This window comes from Manis pentadactyla, chromosome 1 (genome assembly GCF_030020395.1).
Source record: "Manis pentadactyla isolate mManPen7 chromosome 1, mManPen7.hap1, whole genome shotgun sequence".
Taxonomy (NCBI): domain Eukaryota; kingdom Metazoa; phylum Chordata; class Mammalia; order Pholidota; family Manidae; genus Manis; species Manis pentadactyla.
In genome coordinates this window covers 234,675,183-234,699,320 of record NC_080019.1, presented here as the reverse complement: position 1 = coordinate 234,699,320, position 24,138 = coordinate 234,675,183, and the positions used below count along the sequence as shown (strand labels likewise).

The 24,138-nt window shown below is 41.1% G+C and overlaps 1 protein-coding gene across 7 annotated transcripts in view; it reads left to right on the top strand.

The window, feature by feature from the left end:
* The window catches only part of DOCK3 (dedicator of cytokinesis 3), a 347,773-nt gene that overhangs the window by 188,653 nt on the left and 134,982 nt on the right, over window positions 1-24,138 (top strand). For all 7 annotated transcript variants that reach the window (XM_057487070.1, XM_057487065.1, XM_057487062.1 and 4 more), the window contains exons 8-9: window positions 8,565-8,606; window positions 9,231-9,385. In XM_057487070.1, coding sequence (XP_057343053.1) covers window positions 8,565-8,606; window positions 9,231-9,385 — 197 coding nt within the window. The remainder of the gene's footprint in view (window positions 1-8,564; window positions 8,607-9,230; window positions 9,386-24,138) is intronic.

Below are 24,138 nucleotides of genomic sequence, written 5' to 3'. Positions count from 1 at the left end.
AGTTAAGTTGTAATCAGTTTAAAATAGACTGTTATGTGCATAAGATATTTTATTTAAGCCTCATGTAATCAGAAAGCAAAAACCTACAAGTATATACACACAAGATAAAGAGAAGGGAATCAAAGCATATCACTGTGGAAAATCATCGGTTCACAAAGAAAGACAGCAAAAGAGGAGGAAAGGAACAGAATAACTATAAAATGAGCCAGAATATGTTTTAAAACTGACAATAGTAAATAATTACCCATCAATAATTTAAATATAAATGGATTAAATTCTCAATCAAAAGACATAGAGTGGCTGAATGGATTAAAAAAACAAAACATGATCCAAGAATATGCTACCTACAAAGACTCACTTTAGTTTTGGGGACACATATGCCGAAAGTGAAGGCATAGAAAAAGATATTCCATGCAAATGGAACCCAAAAGATGGCAATGGTAGTTATTCTTCTATCAGACAAAATAGACTTTAATTCAAAAACTGTAATGAGATGAATAAGGTTATTATATAATGGTGAAGAGTCAGTTCACCAAGACTATATGACAACTATAAATATACATGTACCCAGTTTTAAAGCACCTAAATATATAAAGCAAATATTAACATAACTGAAGGGAGAAATAGACAGCAATACAATAATAGTAGGGTACTTGACTACCCCACTTTCAACAACGGATTGATCACCCAGACAGAAAATCAATAAGGACAAATTACCTTAACTACATTTAGTACCAACTGGACCTGACAGATGTATAAAGAATATTCCATCCAACAGCAGCAGGTTACACATTCTTCTCAAACACACAAAGAGTATTATTCTCCAGCACAGATAACATGTTGGGCCACAAAAGAAGTTTTAAGAACTTTAAGAAGATTAAAATCACAGAAATATATTTTCTGATCACAAAGGTTTGAAACTAGAAATCAATAGCAGGAAGAAGACTGGAAAATTCACAAATATATGGAAGGTAAGAAACACACTCCTAAACAACCAATGGGTCAAAGAAGAAATCAAAGTGGAAATTTTAAAAAATCTTGAGACAAACAAAAATGGAAACACAGCATACTAAAATTTATAAGATGCAGCCAAAGCAGCTCTAAAAGGAAAGTTTATCGTGATAAATGCTTATATTAAAAAAAAAAACCTCAACCAAACTTTATACCTCAAAGAACTAGCAGAACAAATTAAGCCCAAAGTTAGCAGAAGAAAAGATAAAACAAAGACTGAAGCAAAAATAAATGACATAGAAAATAGAAAAACAATAGAAAAAAAAACACTAAGACTTTTTTTCAAAATGCTAAAATTGACAAACTTTTAGGTAGAATTACCAATAAAAAAAGAAGACTTAAGTAAATAAAATTATAATGGAGGATACATTACAACTGATAAAACAGAAATACAAATAATCATGAATAAGTGAACAATTATGTTCCTACAAATTGGACAACCTAGATAGAAACATACAACCTGTTAAGACTAAATCATGAAGAAATAGAGAAACTGAACAAATAACATCACGAATCAAAAACTTCTCAACATTGTAAAACCAGATGGCTTCATATGTGAATTCTCTCAAAAGTTTAAGAATAATGAATGCCAATCCTTCTCAAACTTTCAAAAAGATTGAAGAGCAGGGAACACTCCCAAACTTTTTTTTTTTCACAAGGCCAGCATTATCCTGATACCAAAGCTAGATAAGAATGCTACAAGGAAAGAAAACTACAGGCCAGTATTCCTGATGAATATAGATGTAAGAATTCTCAACAAAATACTAGCAAACAGAATTCAATAGAACATTAGAAGGATTATACACCATGATCAAATGGAATTTTTTCCTGGGATGCAAGGGTGGTTTATCATATGCAAATCAGTAAATGTGATATGCCATATTAATGGAATGAGAGATAGAAATGATCATCTCAATAGATGCAGAAAATGCACTTGACAAATTTCAACATCCATTCATAAAAACTCACAACAAAATAGACATAGAAAGAACACAGTGCAACATAATAAAGGCCATACATGACAAGCCAATGGCTAAATATCATACTCAATAGTTAAAGGTTGAAAGCTATTCCTCAAAGAAGAACAAGACAAGAGTGCATTTCATCTTTTCTATTCAACACTGTACCAGAAGTCCTCGTCAGAACAGTTAGGCAAGAAAAAGAAAAAAAGGCATCCAGATTAGAAAGGGAGAAGTTAAATTGTTTCTCTTTGCAGTTGACATGATCTTACATATAGAAAATCCAGAAGATTCCACCAAAGAACTGTTAAAATTAATAAATTCAATAAAGTTTCAGGATAAAAATAAACATAAAAAATAATCACAAAAATCAGAATATACTAACAGTTAACTATTTGAAAAAGAAAACAATCCCATTACTATAAGATATTGGTAAAAGAAATTAAGGAAGACACAAATAAATGGGAAGATATCCCATGTTCGAGAATTGAAAGAGTTAATATTGTTAAAATGTCCATACTATCCAAAGCCATCTGTAGTTTCAAGGCAATTTGTATAAATTTAAATGGCATTTTTCATAGGAAAAAATAAAATCCTAGAATTCTTCTGGAACCACAGCAGATCCTGAATAGCCAAAGCAATCTTGAGAAAGAACAAAGCTGGAGGCATCACACTTCCTGATTTCAGTCTATATAAAAACACATAGAAAAATGGGCCAGGAATAAACCCATATATATATGATCAGCTAATATTTGACAAGAAAGCCAGTATTATTCAATGCATAAAGGATAGTTTCTTCAATAAATGTTGGGAAAACTGGATATTCACATGTAGAAGAATGAAATTATACCTGTTTTACACCACTCACAAACATTAACTCCAAATGGATTAAGGACTTAAATGTTAGGTCTTAAATTGTGAATCTCCTAGGAGAAAATATGGGGGGAAAGCCTCTTGACATTGGAATTGGCAATGATTTTGTGGATACGACACCAAAAGCATGAGTAACAAAAGCAAAAATCAACAAGTGGGATTATATCAAATGAACAGCTCCTCAGCAAAAGAACAAGCTACAAAATAAGAAGTCAGCCTATGGAATAGGATAAAATATTGCAAACCTTATATCTGATCAACAGTTAATATCCAGAATATGTAAGGAACTCCTAAAACTCAATAACAAAAAAACCCCAAATAATCTGATTTTTTAAGGTGGGCAAAGGATCTGGCTTTTTTCCAAAGAAGACACATAAGTACATGAAAAGGTATTCAGTATTACTATAATCATTGGGTAAATGCAAATCAGAACCAGGATGAGATATTACCTCATACCTGGTAGAATGCCCAGCATCAAAAAGACAAAAGATAAATGCCAGCAAGGATGTGGACCTGTGCACTGTTGATGGATCTGTAAACTCGTGCAGTTGCTGTGGAAAACAGTATAGAGGCTCCTTAAAAAATAAAAAAATAGAACTACCATATGATCTAGCACTTCTGTTTCTGGTATTTTATTTATCCAAAGGAATTGAAATCAGGATCTCAGAGGGACATCTGCACCCCTATGTTCATTGTACATTATTCACAATATCCAAGATGTAGAAACAACCTAAGTTCCCATCAGCAGATGAATGGATAAAAAGTGGTGTTTATATACAATGACATATTAATATTGTTCAGCCACAATAAAGAAGGAAATCTGGTCATTGGTGTCAACATGGAGGCACCATGAACCTTGAGAGCATTATGCTAAGTGAAACGAGTCAGATAGGGAATAATGAATACTTTATGACCTCACTTACATATGGAGTCTAAGGCTGAACTCAAAAACAGAGAAAGATTGGTGTCTACCAGGCCTGGAGGGGGGGAAATAAGGAGATGTTAGTCAAAGGGTCCTAACTTCCAGTTGTAAGAGGATCAAGTTCTGGGGTCTAGTGTGGTGTATAGCATGGTGACTATACTTAACAGCAGTGCCTTGTATATGTGAAAGTTGCTAAAATTAGAGTATATCTTAAATGTTCTCACCATGACAACAACAAAAAAGGTAATTATGTTAGATGAAAAATGTATTAACTTTATTGTGGTGCTCATTTCACAATATATACATGTATCAAATCATTGAGTTGTAAACCTAAAACTTATACATTGTTATATGTCAATTATATCTCAATAAAATTGGGGAAGAAAATCTTCCCAGAACACAGGTATGAGTCTCCAGATAGAAAGGGCCCAACAAAATAATTAGCACTTAACTGTGAAATTTCAGTTCACTGAAGCTAAAAGCTTCCAGAAAGAAAAATAGGTTACCTTCTAAGTATTTGTTGTAAGCATTTGTCTTCTTAATAGCAACATTGAAAAACAGAAAATAATTAAGCATTGCCTTTAAAATTCTGAAGGAAAATTAATTTCAACTTAGAATTCTGTGTTTACTCAGCCACTTTATCATTCAAGTAGGAAAGTAGCCTAAAGAAAACTTTGGTCACTCATGGTCTCAAAAAAAAAAAAAAAAAGGCTCTTAAACCCTTTTTTAGGAAACTACTGAAGAATAAATTATTTCTCTAGAATGAGGGAGTAAATCAAAAGACGGTATTATGTGCCATCCAGGAAAGGGAGTCTGACCCAAATGAGAGGTGCAGAGGGCTCAGGTCAACACCGAAGTCCCAGGATGGCAGGGGTGCAGTTGGCCTAGGGAGTAACTGCAGAAGGAAGCAGCACGCAGCCAGGGGGGCTGTTTCCAGCACTCAGCGACTTCACCTCATCTCTGCTGGGGTTTACCTTCTGGAGAATGCTACCGAAAGGTATCTTACAGAGTTGGTAGAGGTTATAGGGAAGAACCCCAGAATTTAAATAAAACCGAGTATCTGCAGTACAAAAGCAGAAAGTGTAGAAGAAAGGGGATGGAAACTGAAGTGCACTGCCTGGCTCAGTGGTGAGCAATACTTAAACACTACAATAGTGTAAGCAAGCTTTAACCAAAATTGTGAGATTATGAGGAGGATGGATGAAGGGACATGGATGTAAACAAAGGTGAAAATCCTCAGCTGCCATGATAAAAAGCCAATAGATAAGTCTAAAATTGGATAAAGAGAGAGCAGTATAAATATGACATTTAGAAGTAGTTGATAAGTTCTAGGAAGAAACACAGTAGAGTTGAAAGTGCTTATCTCTAGGGAACAGGATGGTGAACAGAAGACTGATAATTTTATTGCAAGCCTTTTAGGGCTATTTAACTTTTAAAACTGCTTATATTACTTTTAATAAATTTAAATGTTGACTAAAATGTTTCAAGTCCCTTTTTATTTATTTCATCTTATGCTGAACTTTGTTTTTTTATACCATGTATTTGCTTTTAGATAGAAAGAATTAGATGTAATGAAGAGTAACTGATTTTCAGAGTCCATAAGTTCATTGAAAACCACTTTTTTATGTTAAATTGCATACAGTAAATGCAGAGTAAATGTTTTGGTTATATCTTAAATTTATTAACAAGGTTCAAAGGAGTCATTTTTTAGAATTTTTTGTATTAACATTTAAATCCATGACTGGAGATTACAGAGACTCAATACAAAACTCTCTCGTTATAATAATGCCCCTGGCTACACATTTCACAAGTAAACCTTCATAAAGAGGATTAATGCCTTCAGTTTGCATTGCAGCCTGTATAGAAGTGTTGCATGGCAAGGAATGACAGGAATTTTAGATACACACATGGCTTTCTGTTACATACGACAGGAACCAAAGGAAGCTCTTAAGGCTCCTCACTAGTCTTGTCTGCACAGTAACAAGTCTACACCCACTTTCAACAATAGACAACTGCTGCTGTCCAAACTAGGAAGCATTGCAAAGGGCAATACCAAGTATGTGTGTTACCGTCAGTTAGCCATGCCTCTTTGGGAAGTGCAGACCCTTGAAGATTACATATTAGGAGAGCTCCTAAACTGTAGAAAGATCTAACAGAATATTCACATTACAACCTGCTACGTTCTTATCCTTTGCATCAGCATGGGTTGGGAACTCTTAGTCTATTACCTTCTAGAGCTAGTTAATTTTTTTAGTAGATCAGTGTTGATGTTTCCATTTTTTGAATTTAAATCAATCGTTATTTGCTAATGATCAAGCATCTTTTCATTGGTTATCCTGACTAGGTTATGTCTTAAATTTCCTTGTAAGACCCACAATACCTAACACAATTCCCTCCCCAACATACATAGCAAACAGTTGACTCTCATTCTGTTGAATAGATTGTCTAAAGTTGCATAGTTTTTTTCCCCCATGTACTGGAGATTTCAAAGGGCTGAGAACAACTTCTCTATGGGGGAAAATCTGACAGAGGCAATAATGTAATCCATGCATTTCTTTCCTTTCTTTTTTTTCCCCCATAAATGAGAAAGGAAAATTTATTCCAGACACAAAGGACATTAAAGCAATTTTAAGAGAATGTTTTGTTCGACTATCTAGTAATAAATGAGAAAACTTGGATAAAATTAAGTTTTCCTAGTTACCAGTGTTAACAAAGTGTAGGTTAAAAGAAAAAGTATTAGTATTTGGCCAGATAGATAGTTACACAGAGAGAGACATGCCAGCCAAATCACACCCATACCCACACACACACGTCTTTAAATATTTTATATTGTTAATTAGAAAAATATTATTAGGAAAATTAACAGCAAACAATTCTTTAAGGTTTATGAAAAATAACCAGATGATTAGGTAATCACATTTTTAGCTTTAAAATAAGGTTATGTGCCGTATTTTTTAACCAAAATGATTAATATTACACCCTATTAGCAATGCCAATGTACACTGCGAGGCACTTAGGATACCAAGATGATTAGGACTCCTGGGAAGGCAGAGCCTGGAGTTGGGCAGGACACATGGAAGCAGGGCACGTCCTCACAGGTGGCGAGGGCCCGCTGAAGGCCGCCGGCAGCAGGGCGCTCAGCACCGTGAATGGCGCTGCAGACCGCCAGCCCCAGGGCCATTCTGCGGCCGCCCATGTGGTTTCCGGCTAGGCTGGAAAAGTTCTCCCCAGATTGGATGCTTCTGAAGTCTGGGATGACATTGTCAGAAGAGATGTTTGACACTGAAATTAGCAGTAAACTCCTGCATATTGTTACAATCGATCATTTGTTATGATTGGTAATCATTTAAGAGTTAGTCAGTCAGTCTGCTTCAGAAGAACGACAGTGAAGCTCCTGACTGTCAAATAAAGCAAAGGAAAGTGTCAGGCCGGCAACCCGCCCAGGGGGCCCTGGGTCAGGGAACCACTGGAAGCTTGAGTTTTTGAAAGCCTGATTTTTTAAAAGCTGTTTTGTAGCCTATTTATATATGAAGTTTTGTTTTGTATGTATACTTTCTTTGTAATGATTTTCCTAGCTAATAAAGGCCTGTTTTTTAGTACATTTAATATGTCCCAGGGAACATATAGTCCTATGAATGAACTAATAGTCAATAATACATAACTAACATAGCTAATAAAGCACTGGAATACTTAATAATTAGCAAATGTAGCTAATGAGATGCATTTAAGTTATTATTTAATTGTTCTTCAGTTTTATTTAGGGTTAATATGTGTGTATTTAGAAAACAAACAAAACGATTCCACCCAGCCGCCGTTCCTCTTGTCCGCAGTGACGTGGGACAGTTCAGGAAGTGAGTGCTTTCACACCTCCAGGCCCCCAGGGGGCGGCACAGAGACTTGCATTGCATTGCTGCGTTAACTGCAGCCAGAGCCCGAATGGTTGTGCACCTACCATTATTTCTGCCCAGGGTTTACTTATGAGTGTGCCTGGCTTTTCTGTGATAACTAATTATAGTGAAGAATACCAATAATAATAGAAGAATGCTAATAATAGATAACACTGATCAGTCACAGTATGAAGTACTATGTGAGTTAATCTGCACAAAATCCTGTGAGGTTGAGTGCAGCACAAAAGGTTATCCTGACTTCACAGCTGAGGAAACACAAGTGTGAATCAAGATTTAAAACCAGACGTCCTGAAGTCTGGCCTTAGGTCCCCAACTACTGTGTCATGCTGCATCGCATCATGTAATTTGAGCTTCCCAAAAACCCCATGAGGAAAACAATACAAGCTTTTACCTCAGTTTTGCGGTGGAGGAGAACATCTCTTGGAGAGAGTAAGCAGGTTGAAGTCTCACAACCCATTTGTGTGTAGCTGGGCCTGGAACTACATCTTCCAAAACAGCCAGCAGCAAAGAGCAGCACGGGGAGATGTTTGGGAGGGAACCCCTTTGCTTAGAGGCTGCACCTCCTGCAGCGGGGAGCTGGGTCCCGCAGCTCAGAACGGTACAGCGCCAAAGCAGACACCCGGTAGCAGGCGCCCAGCTGTGACCTGGCTAGCTCTCTGAACTGGAGAGGTGGGTTTGCCACCAGTTTGCTGTGTGATCTTCAGTAGATCATTCCTTACACCAAGCCTTAGCTGCTTCCATCAAATACAAACGGCATTTGTGTAACGTTATCAGAATTAAAGGAGGTCACACATATAAGAAACATAGCCGAGTGCCTAGCATATAGAAGATGCTTGATCGAAGTTAGTTTCCTTCCTAGTTGAGTGAATTTTTCATTCTTTATTTCCACAGCATTTATCTAGCCGGCAGAGTGTACAGCAAAGCACATCCCAGGTAAGCAGCTCACAGGCCTCTCAGTCTTTTCCCTCAGCTGTCTTCTAAGAGACCATACACCGGGTGCCCCAGGAGAGGACAGGCACCACTGGCTTCTCCCGTGTGGTCCTTTCCGCTGTGGGGCCTGGCCTCCAGGCAGGTTGGGCACGTCTCCGCCCCTCTCTGCAAGCCTACATGGGCACCATGGAAACAAATGAGGCTGAGAGGCTCAAATGAATCAATCTGGGGGAAAATAGAAATGCTGTTTAGAGTGGTAACCACTACAGTCTAACGGTATAAATCAAGTGCTCCAGGGTCATCATGGCATCTCCAAGAACTGCCTCTGAAAATGGCTCCCTGGAGAACTAGGTGGTGGTGACCCGGTGGGGATTTTGAGTTTACTCGTAGGTTGAATTACTGCCCCCGAATCCCCTTCATTGTTTGCTTCTCCCAGCTGCATATTTGCCCACCGCAAACCAAGCGTGTTGACACAGCTCCCTTACTAGCAGGGAAAACACTTCCAGTCTCTCTGAATGATGCCCTTCAGCAGAATAAGGACGGCTCACCACTTAGCGTTCATGTTGTTCCTGGTCAGTGTGGTGAATACCCAGGATGGAAATCACTGTGCTTTGCCTTCCGCACTAGGTAGACACGATGCGCCCACGTCACGGGGAAAGCTGTCGGATGCCAGTGCCACATCACTTCTTCCTCAGCCTGAAGAGCTTCACCTACAATACCATTGGGGAAGATACTGATGTCTTCTTTTCCTTATATGATATGAGAGAAGGCAAGCAGATCAGGTAAAAGTTTCTAGATGTTCTGATGAGGTTCGTGTTGGTGCAGGATGATATGGCCTGGCCACCGGCATCTCTGGCCCCCAGGGAAGAGAGCTGCATACTGTATAGAGGAGGCAAACGAGATAAAGTGACATCCTCTTAGTGGAGATCTGTGCCTCCCACCCCAGTGTTCCTTGACGTCACCTGTGGCCTCTTGGGTATCCTGAGCCTACTTGCACGTGGAAGTTCTGACCCGGTCTTTCCTCTCACCATGGGAGGGGAGGGAAGGTGGATGGGTGCATCTGCTCCGTGTCAGAGAACGCACAGGAGGCCAAACAAAGCAAATTCAGTGGAGAGGCCCAGCCCTAGAGTGCAGGAGGCCCTGGGCTCTGCCCCACTGCAGTGGGAGAGTGGGTCCAGGGGAAGAGCGGCTAATGATGCTCAGCGCCCTTGCAGCCCTGTGAAGGGCTCAGTGTCTTCTGGGCAGAAGGGGAGGTTGGCCTGACTCCATGGTCCCTCTTCAGCCGGGGTGGGAGGAGAGGCTGCCGAGAGGGGCAGGCAGGCAGCACACCGTGTGTCTTGGCAGAGCAGCGAGGCTTAGGCCCGATCCCCTGTGTCAGTGCTCCCCTCTGGAGGGTGGGAGGCTCAGGGGGCCCACCAGGCTCCCCTCTGGAGGCCAGCGGGGCTCTCATGGGTGAGGTGACCTTCACGGCCAACTCAGAATTTTAAGGACTCTGAGCATTTCTCTGTGGTTGTCTTCTGGGGGGGCACAGAGAAAATAAATCTGGAGGTACTTTTGTATAAAAATATATTATTTGGGGTCTTCATGTATTAAGAGTGCTTTATGGGTTTTTTGCCTTGTATTTTTTACTTAAATTCGAAAACAACTGTTGTACTTTTCCAATTACCTGTTAGATGTGGGAGAACCAAAAATTAAAGTGATAGATAATAGATTAGAAAAGAAAAGCATTAATTTCCATGCTTCACAACACCTCTGATCTTGACCCTCCCCCCCCCCAAATTAAAGCATTCTGTTTCACCTGGCATAGAACTAAAATGATATTCTTGCTGGGGAGGGCGTGGGGGCTTTCCTCGTCACCAGTGGCTCCCAGTATGTGCTCCCAGGAAAGCCGTGTAGCGAAGGCCATGTGGAGCGGGCAGCTCCAGTGCCACACACGGGTGGGGCTGTGGGCCGTGCTCTGTGGCCTAGACTCTGGCCCCTCTTGCTTTTCTACTATGTCAGAGGTTTGTCAGCTTCATTATTTATTTTTGTGTGTAGAAAAGTCCTTCCTTGAAGCTCAGTTTTATGAGAAAATTCAGTATATGAAACCTAAAACCCCTCCACCATTGAAGGGAAGGGGAATGATGGGAATCTCACAGCCCCAGCCCCACCCCTTACCTGTGGCACCTCTGGGAGTCCACGCAGTGCAGGTGAAGACCAGGGCACGCCGCTCTGTCGTCGCTGAGTGCCCGGGGTGGGGCCGTCTGTCTGTGACTGCAGCCCCTCCCCCAGGGCCTGCTTTAACGGGCTTACTGCCCAGGCAAGACCCAAGCCATGGTCCCCTGGGGTGCCCTGTGGCTCCGGTTAGTACCCGAGCAGGCACATCAGTGAGCAGGGTGTTTCATCTTTAGACGTACTGTTTGTAATTAGCCTCAAGAAATAATCAAACATTTGAAAAGAAGAAATGTAAGAAAACCTGTTTTTGGTAGAATTTCTGGAAATGTTTAAGATCATTTAAAAATCTGTGTCAGAGAACTGTTACCACCTTCCCATTCACATAATACAACTATAGGGTCCTTACCTGAAAATATCATATACTCTCTTTAGTTTTAGAAGTGAACCAATGGGCAGCATTTTAGATCCAAGTTTAATCAATAAATATTCTTTCTTCTTTCCATTAGGATTGCGTGGTTGTATAAGCCCTGATAAAGTTTAGGTCATTCAGCTGGTAATACCAGATAATCATGCTTTCATTGATACCAATCAATCATGATTAGGTATTAAGTTGGTTATACATCATTTTCAAGCAGTTGTCAGAAGTCATGGAAGGTCGGAGAGATGTTACAGGAGGTGTGCAGAGCGTTGATAGAGAGCAGTTGGTTGACTTGTTTTTTCTCCTCAGGGGACCCTTGAGTGACTGTCTTTCCAGTCAAATATTGCTGGTCTAGTCTGCAGTCGAATGGTGCTGTTCTGAGCTCAGGATTGCCAGACATCTCACCTCGCTGCCAGAGAACATGTGTGCGCAGGGGAGCAGGCTGGAGAAGCCACCTGTTTCTCCACCGTAGGTCTCCTTGCTGATTCTGCTGCAAACACAGAGGGGCTGATGCGAGTGACAAATCACAGACCCGCCTTCTGCACCCTGAGACCCAAGGCCTGCAGAGGATTGGGTGGTCCTCAGGAGGGAGAGCAGCATCTGGCAGGGCCTTGGTAGTTCTGCTTTTTTGTGACATTTCATCATTCTAAACAGAATCATAACTATTTAGTCCTGGAACCTTAATCTCAAATTAAGACCTCTCCCCTGAGCTTCAGGTCCTTGTTGCCTTTTCCTCCCAGATGTCTGCCCTTAGTCAGCCCCCACACGTTTCTGCCTCAGCATGTCTCAGCTGATTCATTTTCTGTCTTCACATGTGCACTTGCCCCTGCACCCAGGAAGTCCATGGAGGGGATTATCATGTGCGCAGAGATCCACGTCAGAATCTTGGGAGTCGGCTTAGGCTCCGCCCGCCCTGCTCTCCCCGCCGCAGTCAATCACTGCATCCTGTCAACTTCTGTCTCCTAAGTATCAGTCAGCTCACTGCCCCGCTCCTCTCTGCTGTCACCCCAGATCCTTCACATTTCTCCCAGAGACCCCCTGCTCTGCTGTCTTCCTATCCTACGGTATTTCCACACCAGCACTGTTCATGTCTTTTGAGCATGCAGACTGTTCCTGTCAGCTCCCACCTAACTGGAAGCTCTCGTCACCTGGCGTGGCAAAGAGGCCTGCATGATACAGTTCTGCCCGTTTCCCTAGCCTTATTTCATGTATCCTCTTACACCGGATGACTTACTTGGCTTAGTCTAAATGTGCTTTGTTCTTTCATACCTCCCCACCTTTGTTGGCATGGTAACCTCCTTTCTGTTCTTTAAAACTCAATTTTATGAAACTTTCCTCAGTGTTCATGGGTGGCCTCAGACCCTGGTATTTCATTGTGCCCACGATCGCACCCTGTACCTAGCCCTGTCCCATTACTAGAGATTATACTGTAATTGTCCACATGCATGTAGATTTCCCCACTTGAAGTGGGGCTTCCTTGTGTGTCTTTTGTACTATTTTACCCCCAGTGCTCACTGCAGGACTTTGGATATTGGACTATTAAATAGATACTTATTGAGTGAATGAATGAAAGTGCATCTATCATGTAAGTACCAATAATCACCTGTGAACTGAGTAATTTTCATTTAACTGAACAGTTAAGTAAGCATTATCTGAGAGCTTCCTGCTTGTGGCCCCCGCGATGACTGCTAGGGATTTAGAAGTTAGAAAGAAATGTCCCTGCCCCTGAGGAGGTCTGAGCAGGACTTTACAGGATTCCTGAAGGATGTGAAACATGTTTTCCCACTTTTAAGTACCAAACAAGCTGAGTGGAAAAGTAAAATGAGGAGATGTCTTCCTGACACGTGGCAGGACTTGAAACAAAGCCAGGAGTCATGGAGAAAGAAACAAGATGCAACCTGTTAAGACACACACTTTAAGAGTTTTCCTAAGCTAAAAAAAAAAGAAGTTCTGTTTGTTTTATGTTTTTTCTAATAAATTATATTTCAGACTTTGCTTTATATTTAAGGATTAAATTGTATAGCTTGGGAAATAAAAGCCAGCTTTGCAGTGTTACTGGGATATACTGAAATGCACAGTACACTGGGAGAGATGGCTTTTCCTGTCACAGTGAGCTGCGTCCATCGTCACCAGGGTTTTGGATTCAATATTCAAAGTACTAATTTTTAAAAAAGGAAAAGAAGTCAGGGAGAGAGGGCCATTGAAAGACTGAGAAACCAGAAAGACCTCTTGGAGAAAATGAAAGTAGCTGAATTAAAAAGTGGCCAGGATCCAGACAAGGTATTAATTCACTTATTCAACCAGTATTTATTAAGCGTCCACCAGGTACTGGGATAGAGGCTGTGGTCACTGAGGTGAGCAAGAGATTCCTGCTTGTCTTCCTTGAACTTAGGATCTGATAGACCAGTAAACAGATGATCACAGGAATAAGCACGTAGCTTGAAAGTTGTGATGACTGTTATAAAAGCAGATGGTGCATATGGGAGTGAGGAGAAGCTCTTTGGCATCCGAGGAGCCTTAGCACAGGGAGGCGGGTAGTGTGTCTGGCAGGTCGCCGTGCTGGGAGGAGCTCGGTCCCTTCAGAGCCCTGAGACATGGTCAGGGTGCTGTAGTGTGGAGAGTGAGAAAAGGAAAGAATATCCCCCAGGTGATTGAAGAGAAGATCGTGCAGGGCCTTACAGCCCTGCTTGTAAGAATTTGGGGTTTTATTGTAAATTCAAGAAGAGAAGATACTCAAGCATAAAAAGTAGCAAAGACAAAAACATGAGTCAGGAAGAGTAAAGAAAGGCATTAATGTATGTTTGCAGGGAATTAGAAAAGGTCATTGGAGCTAAGAAAATGTTTGTGTTGGGAGGAAACTCCAGGTCTTGAATCTGCTAGTGATTTTTCTTTAGATTCAAGCTTTTTTTTAAATTAATTTTTTTAATTGAAGTGTAGTTGATATACAATATTACATGGGTTTTGAGTATACAGCATAGTGATTTGATAGTTATGTACATTATTAAATGCTCACCCCACTAGTGCAGTTACTGTCAACATAGGAAGATACTGTAGAGCCATTGACTGTATTCCCTATGCTGCACTTTCATCCCTGCAACTAATTTGTAGTGTTATTGAGATTTTTGTGCCTCTTTATCCCCTTCACCTATTTCACCCACCAGCCCAACCCCTCCCCCATGTAACCTCCAGTCACTTCTCAGTGTTTATGAGTCTACTGCTGTTTCTTTTGTTTTGTTTTTAGATTCCACAGATAGGTGAAATCCATTGCATTTGTCTTTCTCCACCAGGCTTACTTCACTTAGCATAATACCCTCTAGGTCCATCTGTGTTGTCACAAATGGCAGGATTTCTTCCTTTTTATGCCTGAATAATATTCCACTCTATATATGTACCACATCTTCTTTATCCATTCATCTGTTAAAGGACATTTTGGTTGCTTCCATATTTTGGCTATTGTAAATAATGCAGCAATAAACATAGGGGTGCATATATCTTTTCAAATCATAGAGATTTTGTTTTCTTCTGGTAAATTCCTATTAGTAGAATTAGTGGGTCATACGGTATTTCCATTTTAATTTTCTGAGAAATCTCCATACTGCTTTCCACAGTGGCTGCACCAATTTACATTCCCACCAACAATGTAGGAGGGCTCCCTTTTCTCCATATCCTTGCCAGCGCTTGTTATTTATTGTCTTTTGGATGGTGGCCATCCTGACTCATGGAGGTGGCATCTTACTGTGGCTTTGATTTGCATCTCCCTGAGGATCAGCGATCTGGGGTGCCCTTTCATGTGCATGTTGGCCATCTGTAAGTCGTCTTTGGAAAAATATCTATTCAGGTCCTCTGCCCATTTTCTAATTTCTGGGTTATTTATTTATTTATTTTTTGGTGTTGAGTCATCTGAGTTCTTTATACATTTCGGATGTAACCCTTGTCAAATAAACCATTTATAAAGCTGTTTCTTATCCATCTTTGCTCACAGCCCCTTGAACAAAGAAAGACCCCAGTATATGCCCAATCAGAAAAAAAGTGCTGGAGATAAGATTAAGTAGGTCTAGGTAACCCTGAAAACCTGGTACACTAATTTAGACTTGTTTCATTATATAACCCGTATGAATCCTTGAGCAAGGGACTGACATGTTGAAGGTGGTGATTTGAGGTTGTCACAGTGGCAATATATAGGTTAAACTGGAAAATAGAGGAGATGAACTAGAAGCTGTTGCAGACATGAAGTGATAAGGCCCCAGGATAAAAGGGCAGTCAGATTAGCAAAGAATAGGCATCTTGCCCTGTAAGATCTGTTCCCAGCCTTGTGAAGAATAGGCATCTTGCCCTATAGGATCCAGTCCAGCCTCATCACCTCTGTGACCTCATTTCCTATCATTCCCCCCTTGGTCTGCTTTACAGTAGCCTCATTATTATTAAAGGAAAACAGCACGTTTCTACTTCATGGCCTTTCTTTGCACCTGCTGTTCCCAGATATCCTCATTGGACTTGCATCCTCACTTTCTTGAAGTTTTTACTCAGTATCAGTCTTTCAGGCTTTTCCTGGCCACCCTGTCCGGGATGGGAACCACTGTTATCACTGTCTCCCACGTACGCATGCATATTTGCAGGGTCCTTTCCTTGCTTTATATCTTTCCATAGCACTTAATACCATGTAGCACACTTATCGTTGGTGTCCTACCTCTGGACTGTAAGCACCATGAGAATAGAGTTGTATTTTTTTTATTGGATTCACCAACAAATCCTATCAACTTAGGAGAGTATTGGTATATGGTAGGTATTCAACAATTATATGTTGAATAGATAAGTAGTCTACTAAATGTGGTGACAAACTTAGTTATTCCTCTTACCTTTCTCTCTCTCTCTTTACAACATGTGACTTGATGGTTTTTTCCTTGATGACAGGAGAGTGGTGCTGTAATTATTGAAGCCAGTTGAGTGAAGGCAATGAAGAGTTTGGTTTTGGCTACGTTGATTTGAAGTAATAATTAAACCCACAGGCTGTGTGTTGGGGTGTCTGGGATGCAGGTGACATGTCACAGATGAGAATGAGAATTTTCATGGGGATAGTTCCTGTGTGCAGAAACAAAGCTGTTTGAAAAAGAGTGGGGGGGAAGAGCAAAGAGCAAAACACAGGGAATATTCTAGTTATAATGAAGACATGTTATGTGCCTAACATGCATGGTGCGCTGTCAGGGAGTGTAAGAGTTCACTTAAGGTTGGGGAAGAGGTGCCCCTAAAGGGGAAGAAACAGTTGAATGAGCTGGAGGCATCACACTTCTTGATTTCAAAATATTACAAAGCTATGGTCATCAAAACAGCATAGCAATGGTATAAAACCAGACATAATGACAATAAAAAACCAAAATAGCCTGAAAAGAAACCCACATATATAGCCAACTGATCTTTGGCAAAGGGCACCAAGAATATACACAATGGGGAAAGATTGTCTTCAATAAAAGGTGTTGGGAAAACACTTGCAAAAGAATGAAATTTTACCCATATACACACAAAGATCAACTCAAAATGGATCAAAGACTTAATGTAAGACCTGAAACCATGTGACCCCTGGAAGAAAACAGGGAAACAGCTTCCCCATTGGCCTTGGCAGTTCTTTTTTGGATGTGACACCAAAAGCACAGACAATAAAAACAAAAAGTAGACAGATGGGCTCACCTCTAACCAAAAAATTTCATTCTACACAGCAAAAGAAACAGTCAACAAAATAAAAAAGCTGAATGGGAAATTGCAAACCATGTGTCTTGATAAAAGGTTAGTATCTGAAATATGTAAGGAACTCCTACAACTCAACAACAACAAAAAATCTGATTAAAACAACAAATAATCCATTTAAAAAATGGGCAAAAACTTGAATAGCCATTTCTCCAAAGAAGACCTACACATAGCCAGCAGGCGTATGAAAGGTACCCAACATCACTTATCAACAGGGAAACGCAAATCAAAGCCACAATGAGATACCACTTCACACCAAAAAACAAAAGATAACAAGTATTGGGGAAGGTGTGGAGGAAAGGGAGTCTTTGTACACTGTTGGTGTTGTGAACTGGTGCAGCCACTGTGGAAAACTGTGTGAAGGTTCTTCAAAAAATAGAAAATAGAACTATTCTGTGATCCAGCAGTCCCACTCTGGGTATATAGCCATGGGAATCAAAGTAAGGATCTCAGAGAAATCTGTCCTCCCATGTTCACTGCAGCATTATTCACAACCAACGAGACACGGAATGTCCATCAGTGGATAAATGGGTAAAGAAAATTGTGGTATGTGCACACAGCAGAATATTGCTCAGCCTTAAAAACAAAGACATCCTGACATTTGTGACAACATGGACAAACTTGGAGAAGTTTAGGTTCTTTGCTTTGTGCAAAAAGCCAGACAGAAGGACAAATGCTACATGATGCCACTTATATGAGGAGCAAACTCAGAGGAGTGGATAGTCAGAACCTTGGGGGAGAGGAAAACAGAGAGTTATGAAAGGGCACAAAGGTTCAGTTACACAAGATTAATGGTCCTAGACATCTACTGTATGTACAGCATAGTGCCTACAGCTAAGCATGTATTGTGTACTTAGATGTGCTATGAGGATAGGTCTGATGTTAAGTGTTCTTATCTCACACTATAAATAAATAATAATAAATAATAATAAATAGGACAGGAGGAAAAGTGTGGAGGTGATGGCTGTGTTTATGGCATTGCTTGTGGTAATGGTTTCATGAGTGTGTACTTACCTCCAAACTCATGCAGTTACATACATTAAATATACACAGATTTCTATATGTCAATCACAGCTCATAAAGTGGTTTAAAAAAAAAGCAATGTAGGGAGATGTGAATTTTCTTAGCAGGTGTTACATCTAGTAACAATGCAAGACGAACTAACATGTATGTGTGTTTCCTGTATCATCACATAACCAGTATGACAAACATTACACAGATTTGCCTCATTTATGCTTTGAAACACAATTTCAAAGATAATCAATGATTTCATTACATGCAAATAAAATTCTTTTGTGGAAAAAAAAGGAAGGAATTACCTTTTCTCCTCTTTTTTTTAATGGCATTTATCACTTTCTATATTCTACATAATTTAGTCATTTATTGTGTTTATCACTTACTGTCTGTTTTGACATTTGTTTCTTTAAATATAAGCCCCTCCAGGGCAGGGGTGTATTGATTTTCTTCCCTGAGGTACCCAAGTGCCTAGACCAGTACTTGCCACCAGGTAAGTGCTTAGTAAATATTTGGTGAGTTAAGAGAGTAGCTATCCAGAATGTAGCAAAGAGATAAAAGGAGGTGAAAAAATGAAAGACACATTAAGGGACTTGGAGACTTGAATGAGAAAGAGTAGTGAACACCTAATTGGAAGCACAGAAAAAGAGAAAATGAAGGGTGGAGAAGATGCTCTGAAGAGGTAGGGACTGATCATTTTTCATCACTAATGAGAAACATGGAGACAAAATAAAAGGCTGTTTATTCGCTTTGCTCTCGCAAGATTCTTCCTCAGGGCAGTGTTCTTCTCGGTGAGTGTCAGAGGACAGAGAAGCCAGTGTTGTTGAATAGAACACGTCCTCCTTCCCGCCGCCTCGCTCTGTGGTAATGGTGGATTCAAAATCTAAGGTGGGCCAGAACGCTTTGTTCTTAACAGATGTAAGTCAGGAAAAGACATGAAGCCCACTGATGATTTACGGTGTCTTGTTACAGAAGGTTGTACTACCCCCAAAAAAGACTTTTGAACTATTTGACTTTATAAGCACACTTGCATGTAGATACAATTAAATTTGAATTTAAAAAATAATGTTACTCACAGGAGGAACCTTTAGAATCCCAAATTCCATTTAGAGTAAGCTGTGGCTTTAAGTGAGGTCAGGAACCCACTGGCAGAGCCCCTCCAGCCGCCTCCTGGCGCCGGCCTGTGTGGGCAGCAGCCCGCCGTGGCCTGAGTCTGCCAGCAGGTGATGCCTCTGTGCCCTCTGTTTGCTGAGCACTCCCTCCACCTTTACACTCCCGTTGTTAACAAAGCAGGTCTTCGGCAAGGGCCCCCAACCCCAAATAAAGAAAAATAAATGAGTTACATTTTTCAGCCCAGGATGCTTAGAAAAAGAAAAACCCAAAGAAGGCAGAAAGAAAAAAATAATGTAATAATAGAACTTAAGGAAATAAACGAGAGAAAGAATCAATAAAATACAGCCTGATTCACTGACAAAAGAGACTTGAAAAAATAGACATGCTGGTAGCAAGAGTAATCAGGGAAAAGACATGAACTGTAAATATTAAAAATTATATGAAACACATTTTTTAAAATTGAGGTAAGACTGACAAAACATAAAATTAACCATTTTAGAGTAAACAGTTGAGTGGTATGTACTATATTCACCATGTTGTGCAACTGTTAGGGAGAGTTCAGTTCGGAGGCGCAGGAGAGTCATAGGACAAGGTGAGGAAGGAATTCATCAAAGCAAGAGTGTCAGGAAAGGACAGAGCAGAGTAACGGAGGAAGGTCATTGAACAGCCGCTCAGCATGGGGCACAACCCCTGCTAAGTCCTCAAGCCAGGGTCACCTGGCGTCCAGCATCCGCTGGGATCTGCACAGCTTGGGAACTGAGTCCCTACAACCCCAGACTTTGGGGGAGCCGCAGAGCACTGGATGGAGTGAGATTATGTTCTGCAAACTTCCTATAGGTAAAGAAGGGAGACTTTCAGGCAGGTTACAAAAGTGCATGACTGTAAGCTGCAGTTCCTGGTCACCTAGGGGACAGTAATTTGCAATCCCAGGTCTGAGCTCTCAGAAGCTGGTCCCTACATGTCTGAGATAGGATGGAGTGAAGGGTTAAAGCCGAAATCCAGAGGATTAGAATGACAAAGCAAAGTAATACAACACTTACCACTGGAAAGGCGCAGCAACAAGGCGTTTAAGAGTTTATTTAAGGCAAAAGGAGCACACTTGAAGAAAGGGGAGTGTGGGCTGCCCTAGAGAAGAGGCGCCCTAAAAGGTTGGAAAATGGTTAAGGTTGAAAGGTTACGCACCCAGAAAGTACGGGCAACCCCAGAGACAGGTATGCCCCAAAAGGTTTGGGGTTCCCCTTTTAAGGATTCTTTAGGAATGTGATGAAGGGCTGGGGGTGCAGACTTGTGTGGATAAAATGAGAGTTCCTGTGGCCCTGGTTGACTAGCTCCCTGCACACCTGTGGGCAATACATGGCTGTTGACTCTATAAAAAGAGCTCCGCCCAGTACTCCGGGCATGACACAGTGGAACGGCTGCAAGGCTGCAGGAGAGCAGAGCAGAGGCTGGAGTGGTGGCAGCGCTGAGGACAGAGGCCCAGAGGACGGCTGTGCAGAATGACTGTGCAGGGAGGCCCGGAGGATGGCTGTGCAGAATGACTGTGCAGGGAGGCCCGGAGGATGGCTGTGCAGAATGACTGTGCAGGGAGGCCTGGAGGACGGCTGTGCAGACAGAGGGGCCCAGAGGCAGAGACCAGCTTGCTGCCTGCAGACTCACTCTGAGTGAATGGGATTCTAGTAACTGACCTGCCACCTGGGAATAAAGTTGGGTATAACCCTTTCACCCCAATAACATTTTGCTGTCATTTTCTTTGGTCACACTGAATCCATAGCGAACTTGTCTGGGGTTGAAACCCATTGGCAAGACAATTGGCATTGTTGGCAGGATTCACTGTTGACCAAGGAAAAAGACAGGCTGCCCTTCTGGGACAGGTGCTTCAGCGGGCTGCCCCTGTGAATGGGGAGACAGTGGATCATCGCCCAGTGGGTATGTGGTCTGAGGTGGCTTGCCTCCTAGAGGACTGGGCCCCACCCCAGGACTGGAGGCAAGTGGAGGTGACACCTGAGGCTGTAGGGGTGGCCCTTAGTATAGTAAGCCTATCCTTTGAGAAGCAGAGTGCCTGTGAGGCAGTGGGGACTGTGGGTTGGCTGCTTGTCACAGTCTTAAGAAGGTCTACAGAGGAGACCCAAGAAATGGCAGCATGAGAATGCGAGCTGCAGACTTCTGTGGATTCCCTGAGGAGGGAAATGGCATTTTTTTTTATTTTGGTATCATTAATCTACAATTACATGAAGGACATTATGTTTACTAGGCTCCCCCCTTCACCAAGTCCCCCCCACATACCCCTTCACAGTCACTGTCCATCAGCGTAGTAAGATGCTGTAAAATCACTACTTGTCTTCTCTGTGTTGCACAGCCCTCCCCATGCCCCCCAACACTATCCATGCTAATCATAATGCCCCCTTTCTTTTCTTCCCGCCCTTGTCCCTCCCTTCCCACCCGTCCTCCCCAGTCCCTTTCCCTTTGGTAACTATTAGTCCATTCTTGGGTTCTGTGATTCTGCTGCTGTTTTGTTCCTTCAGTTTTCCTTTGTTCTTATACTCCACATATGAGTGAAATCATTTGGTACTTGTCTTTCTCCACCTGGCTTATTTCACTGAGCATAATACTCTCTACCTCCATCCATGTTGTTGCGAATTGTAGGATTTGTTTTTTTCTTATGGCTGCGAAATATTCCATTGTGTATATGTACCACATCTTCTTTATCCATTCATCTACTGATGGACACTTAGGTTACTTCCATATCTTGGCTATTGTAAATAGTGCAGCGATAAACATAGGGGTGCATCTGTCTTTTTCAAACTGGAGTGCTGCATTCTTAGGGTAAATTCCTAGAAGTGGAATTCCTAGGTCAAATGGTATTTCTGTTTTGAGCATTTTGAAGAACCTCCATACTGCTTTCCACAATGATTGAACTAATTTACATTCCCACCAGCAGTGTAGGAGGGCTCCCCTTTCTCCACAACCTCGCCAACATTTGTTGTTGTTTGTCTTTTGGATGGTAGCCATCCTTACTGGTGTGAGATGATATCTCATTGTGGTTTTACTTTGCATTTCTCTGATAACAAGCGATGTGGAGCATCTTTTCATGTGTCTGTTGGCCATCTGAATTTCTTCTTTGGAGAACTGTCTATTCAGCTCCTCTGCCCATTTTTTAATTGGATTATTTGCTTTTTGTTTGTTGAGGTGTGTGAGCTCTTTATATATTTTGGATGTCAACCCTTTATCGGATCTGTCATTTTCGAATGTATTCTCCCATACTGTAGGATACCTTTTTGTTCTATTGATTGTGTCCTTTCCTGTACAGAAGCTTTTCAGCTTGATATAGTCTCATTTGTTCAATTTTGCGTTTGTTTCCCTTGCCCGGGGAGATATGTTCAAGAAGAGGTCACTCATGTTTATGTCTAAGAGATTTTTGCCTATGTTTTTTCTAAGAGTTTTATGGTTTCATGACTTATGTTCAAGTGTTTGATCCATTTTGAATTTACTTTTGTGTATGGAGTTAGACAGTGATCCAGTTTCATTCTCTTACATGTAGCTGTCCAGTTTTGCCAGCACCATCTGTTGAAGAGACTGTCATTTCCCCATTGTATGTCCATGGCTCCTTTATCGTATATTAGTTGACCATATATGTTTGGGTTAATGTCTGGAGTCTCTAAACTGTTCCACTGGTCTGTGGCTCTGTTCTTGTGCCAGTACCAAATTGTCTTGATTACTGTGGCTTTGTAGTAGAGCTTGAAGTTGGGGAGTGAGATCCCCCCCACTTCATTCTTCCTTCTCAGGACTGCTTTGGCTATTCGGGGTCTTTGGTGTTTCCATATGAATTTTTGAACTATTTGTTCCAGTTCATTGAAGAATGCTGTTGGTAATTTGATAGGGATTGCATCGAATCTGTATATTGCTTTGGGCAGGATGGCCATTTTGATGATATTAATTCTTCCTAGCCAGGAGCATGGGATGAGTTTCCATTTGTTAGTGACCTCTTTAATTTCTCTTAAGAGTGTCTTATAGTTTTCAGGGTATAGGTCTTTCACTTCCTTGGTTAGGTTTATTGCTAGGTATTCTATTCTTTTTGATGCTATTGTGAATGGAATTGTCTTCCTGATTTCTCTTTCTATTCGTTTATTCTTAGTGCATAGGAAAGCCACAGATTTCTGTGTGTTAATTTTGTATCCTGCAACTTTGCTGTATTCCGATATCAGTTCTAGTAGTTTTGGGGTGGAGTCTTTAGGGTTTTTTATGTACAGTATCATGTCATCTGCAAATAGTGACAGTTTAACTTCTTCTTTACCAATCTGGATTCCTTGTATTTCTTTGTTTTGTCTGATTGCCGTGGCTAGGACCTCCAGTACTATGTTAAATAACAGTGGAGAGAGTGGGCGTCCCTGTCTAGTTCCCGATCTCAGAGGAAAAGCTTTCAGCTTCTCACTGTTCAGTATGATGTTGGCTGTGGGTTTATCATATATGGCCTTTATTATGTTGAGGTACTTGCCCCCTATACCCATTTTGTTGAGAGTTTTTATCATGAATGGATGTTGAACTTTGTCAAATGCTTTTTCAGCATCTATGGAGATGATCATGTGGTTTTTGTCTTTCTTTTTGTTGATGTGGTGGATGATGTTGATGGACTTTCGAATGTTGTACCATCCTTGCATCCCTGGGGTGAATCCCACTTGGTCATGGTGTATGATCCTCTTGATGTATTTTTGAATTTGGTTTGCTAATATTTTGTTGATATTTTTGCGTCTACATTCATCAGGGATATTGGTCTGTAGTTTTCTTTTTTGGTGGGGTCTTTGCCTGGTTTTGGTATTAGGGTGATGTTGGCTTCATAGAATGAGTTTGGGAGTATTCCCTCCTCTTCTATTTTTTGGAAAACTTTAAGGAGAATGGGTATTATGTCTTCTCTGTATGTCTGATAAAATTCTGAGGTAAATCCATCTGGCCCGGGGGTTTTGTTCTTTGGTAGTTTTTTGATTACTGCTTCGATTTTGTTGCTGGTAATTGGTCTGTTTACATTTTCTGTTTCTTTCTTGGTCAGTCTTGGAAGGTTGTATTTTTCTAGGAAGTTGTCCATTTCTCCTCGGTTTCCCAGCT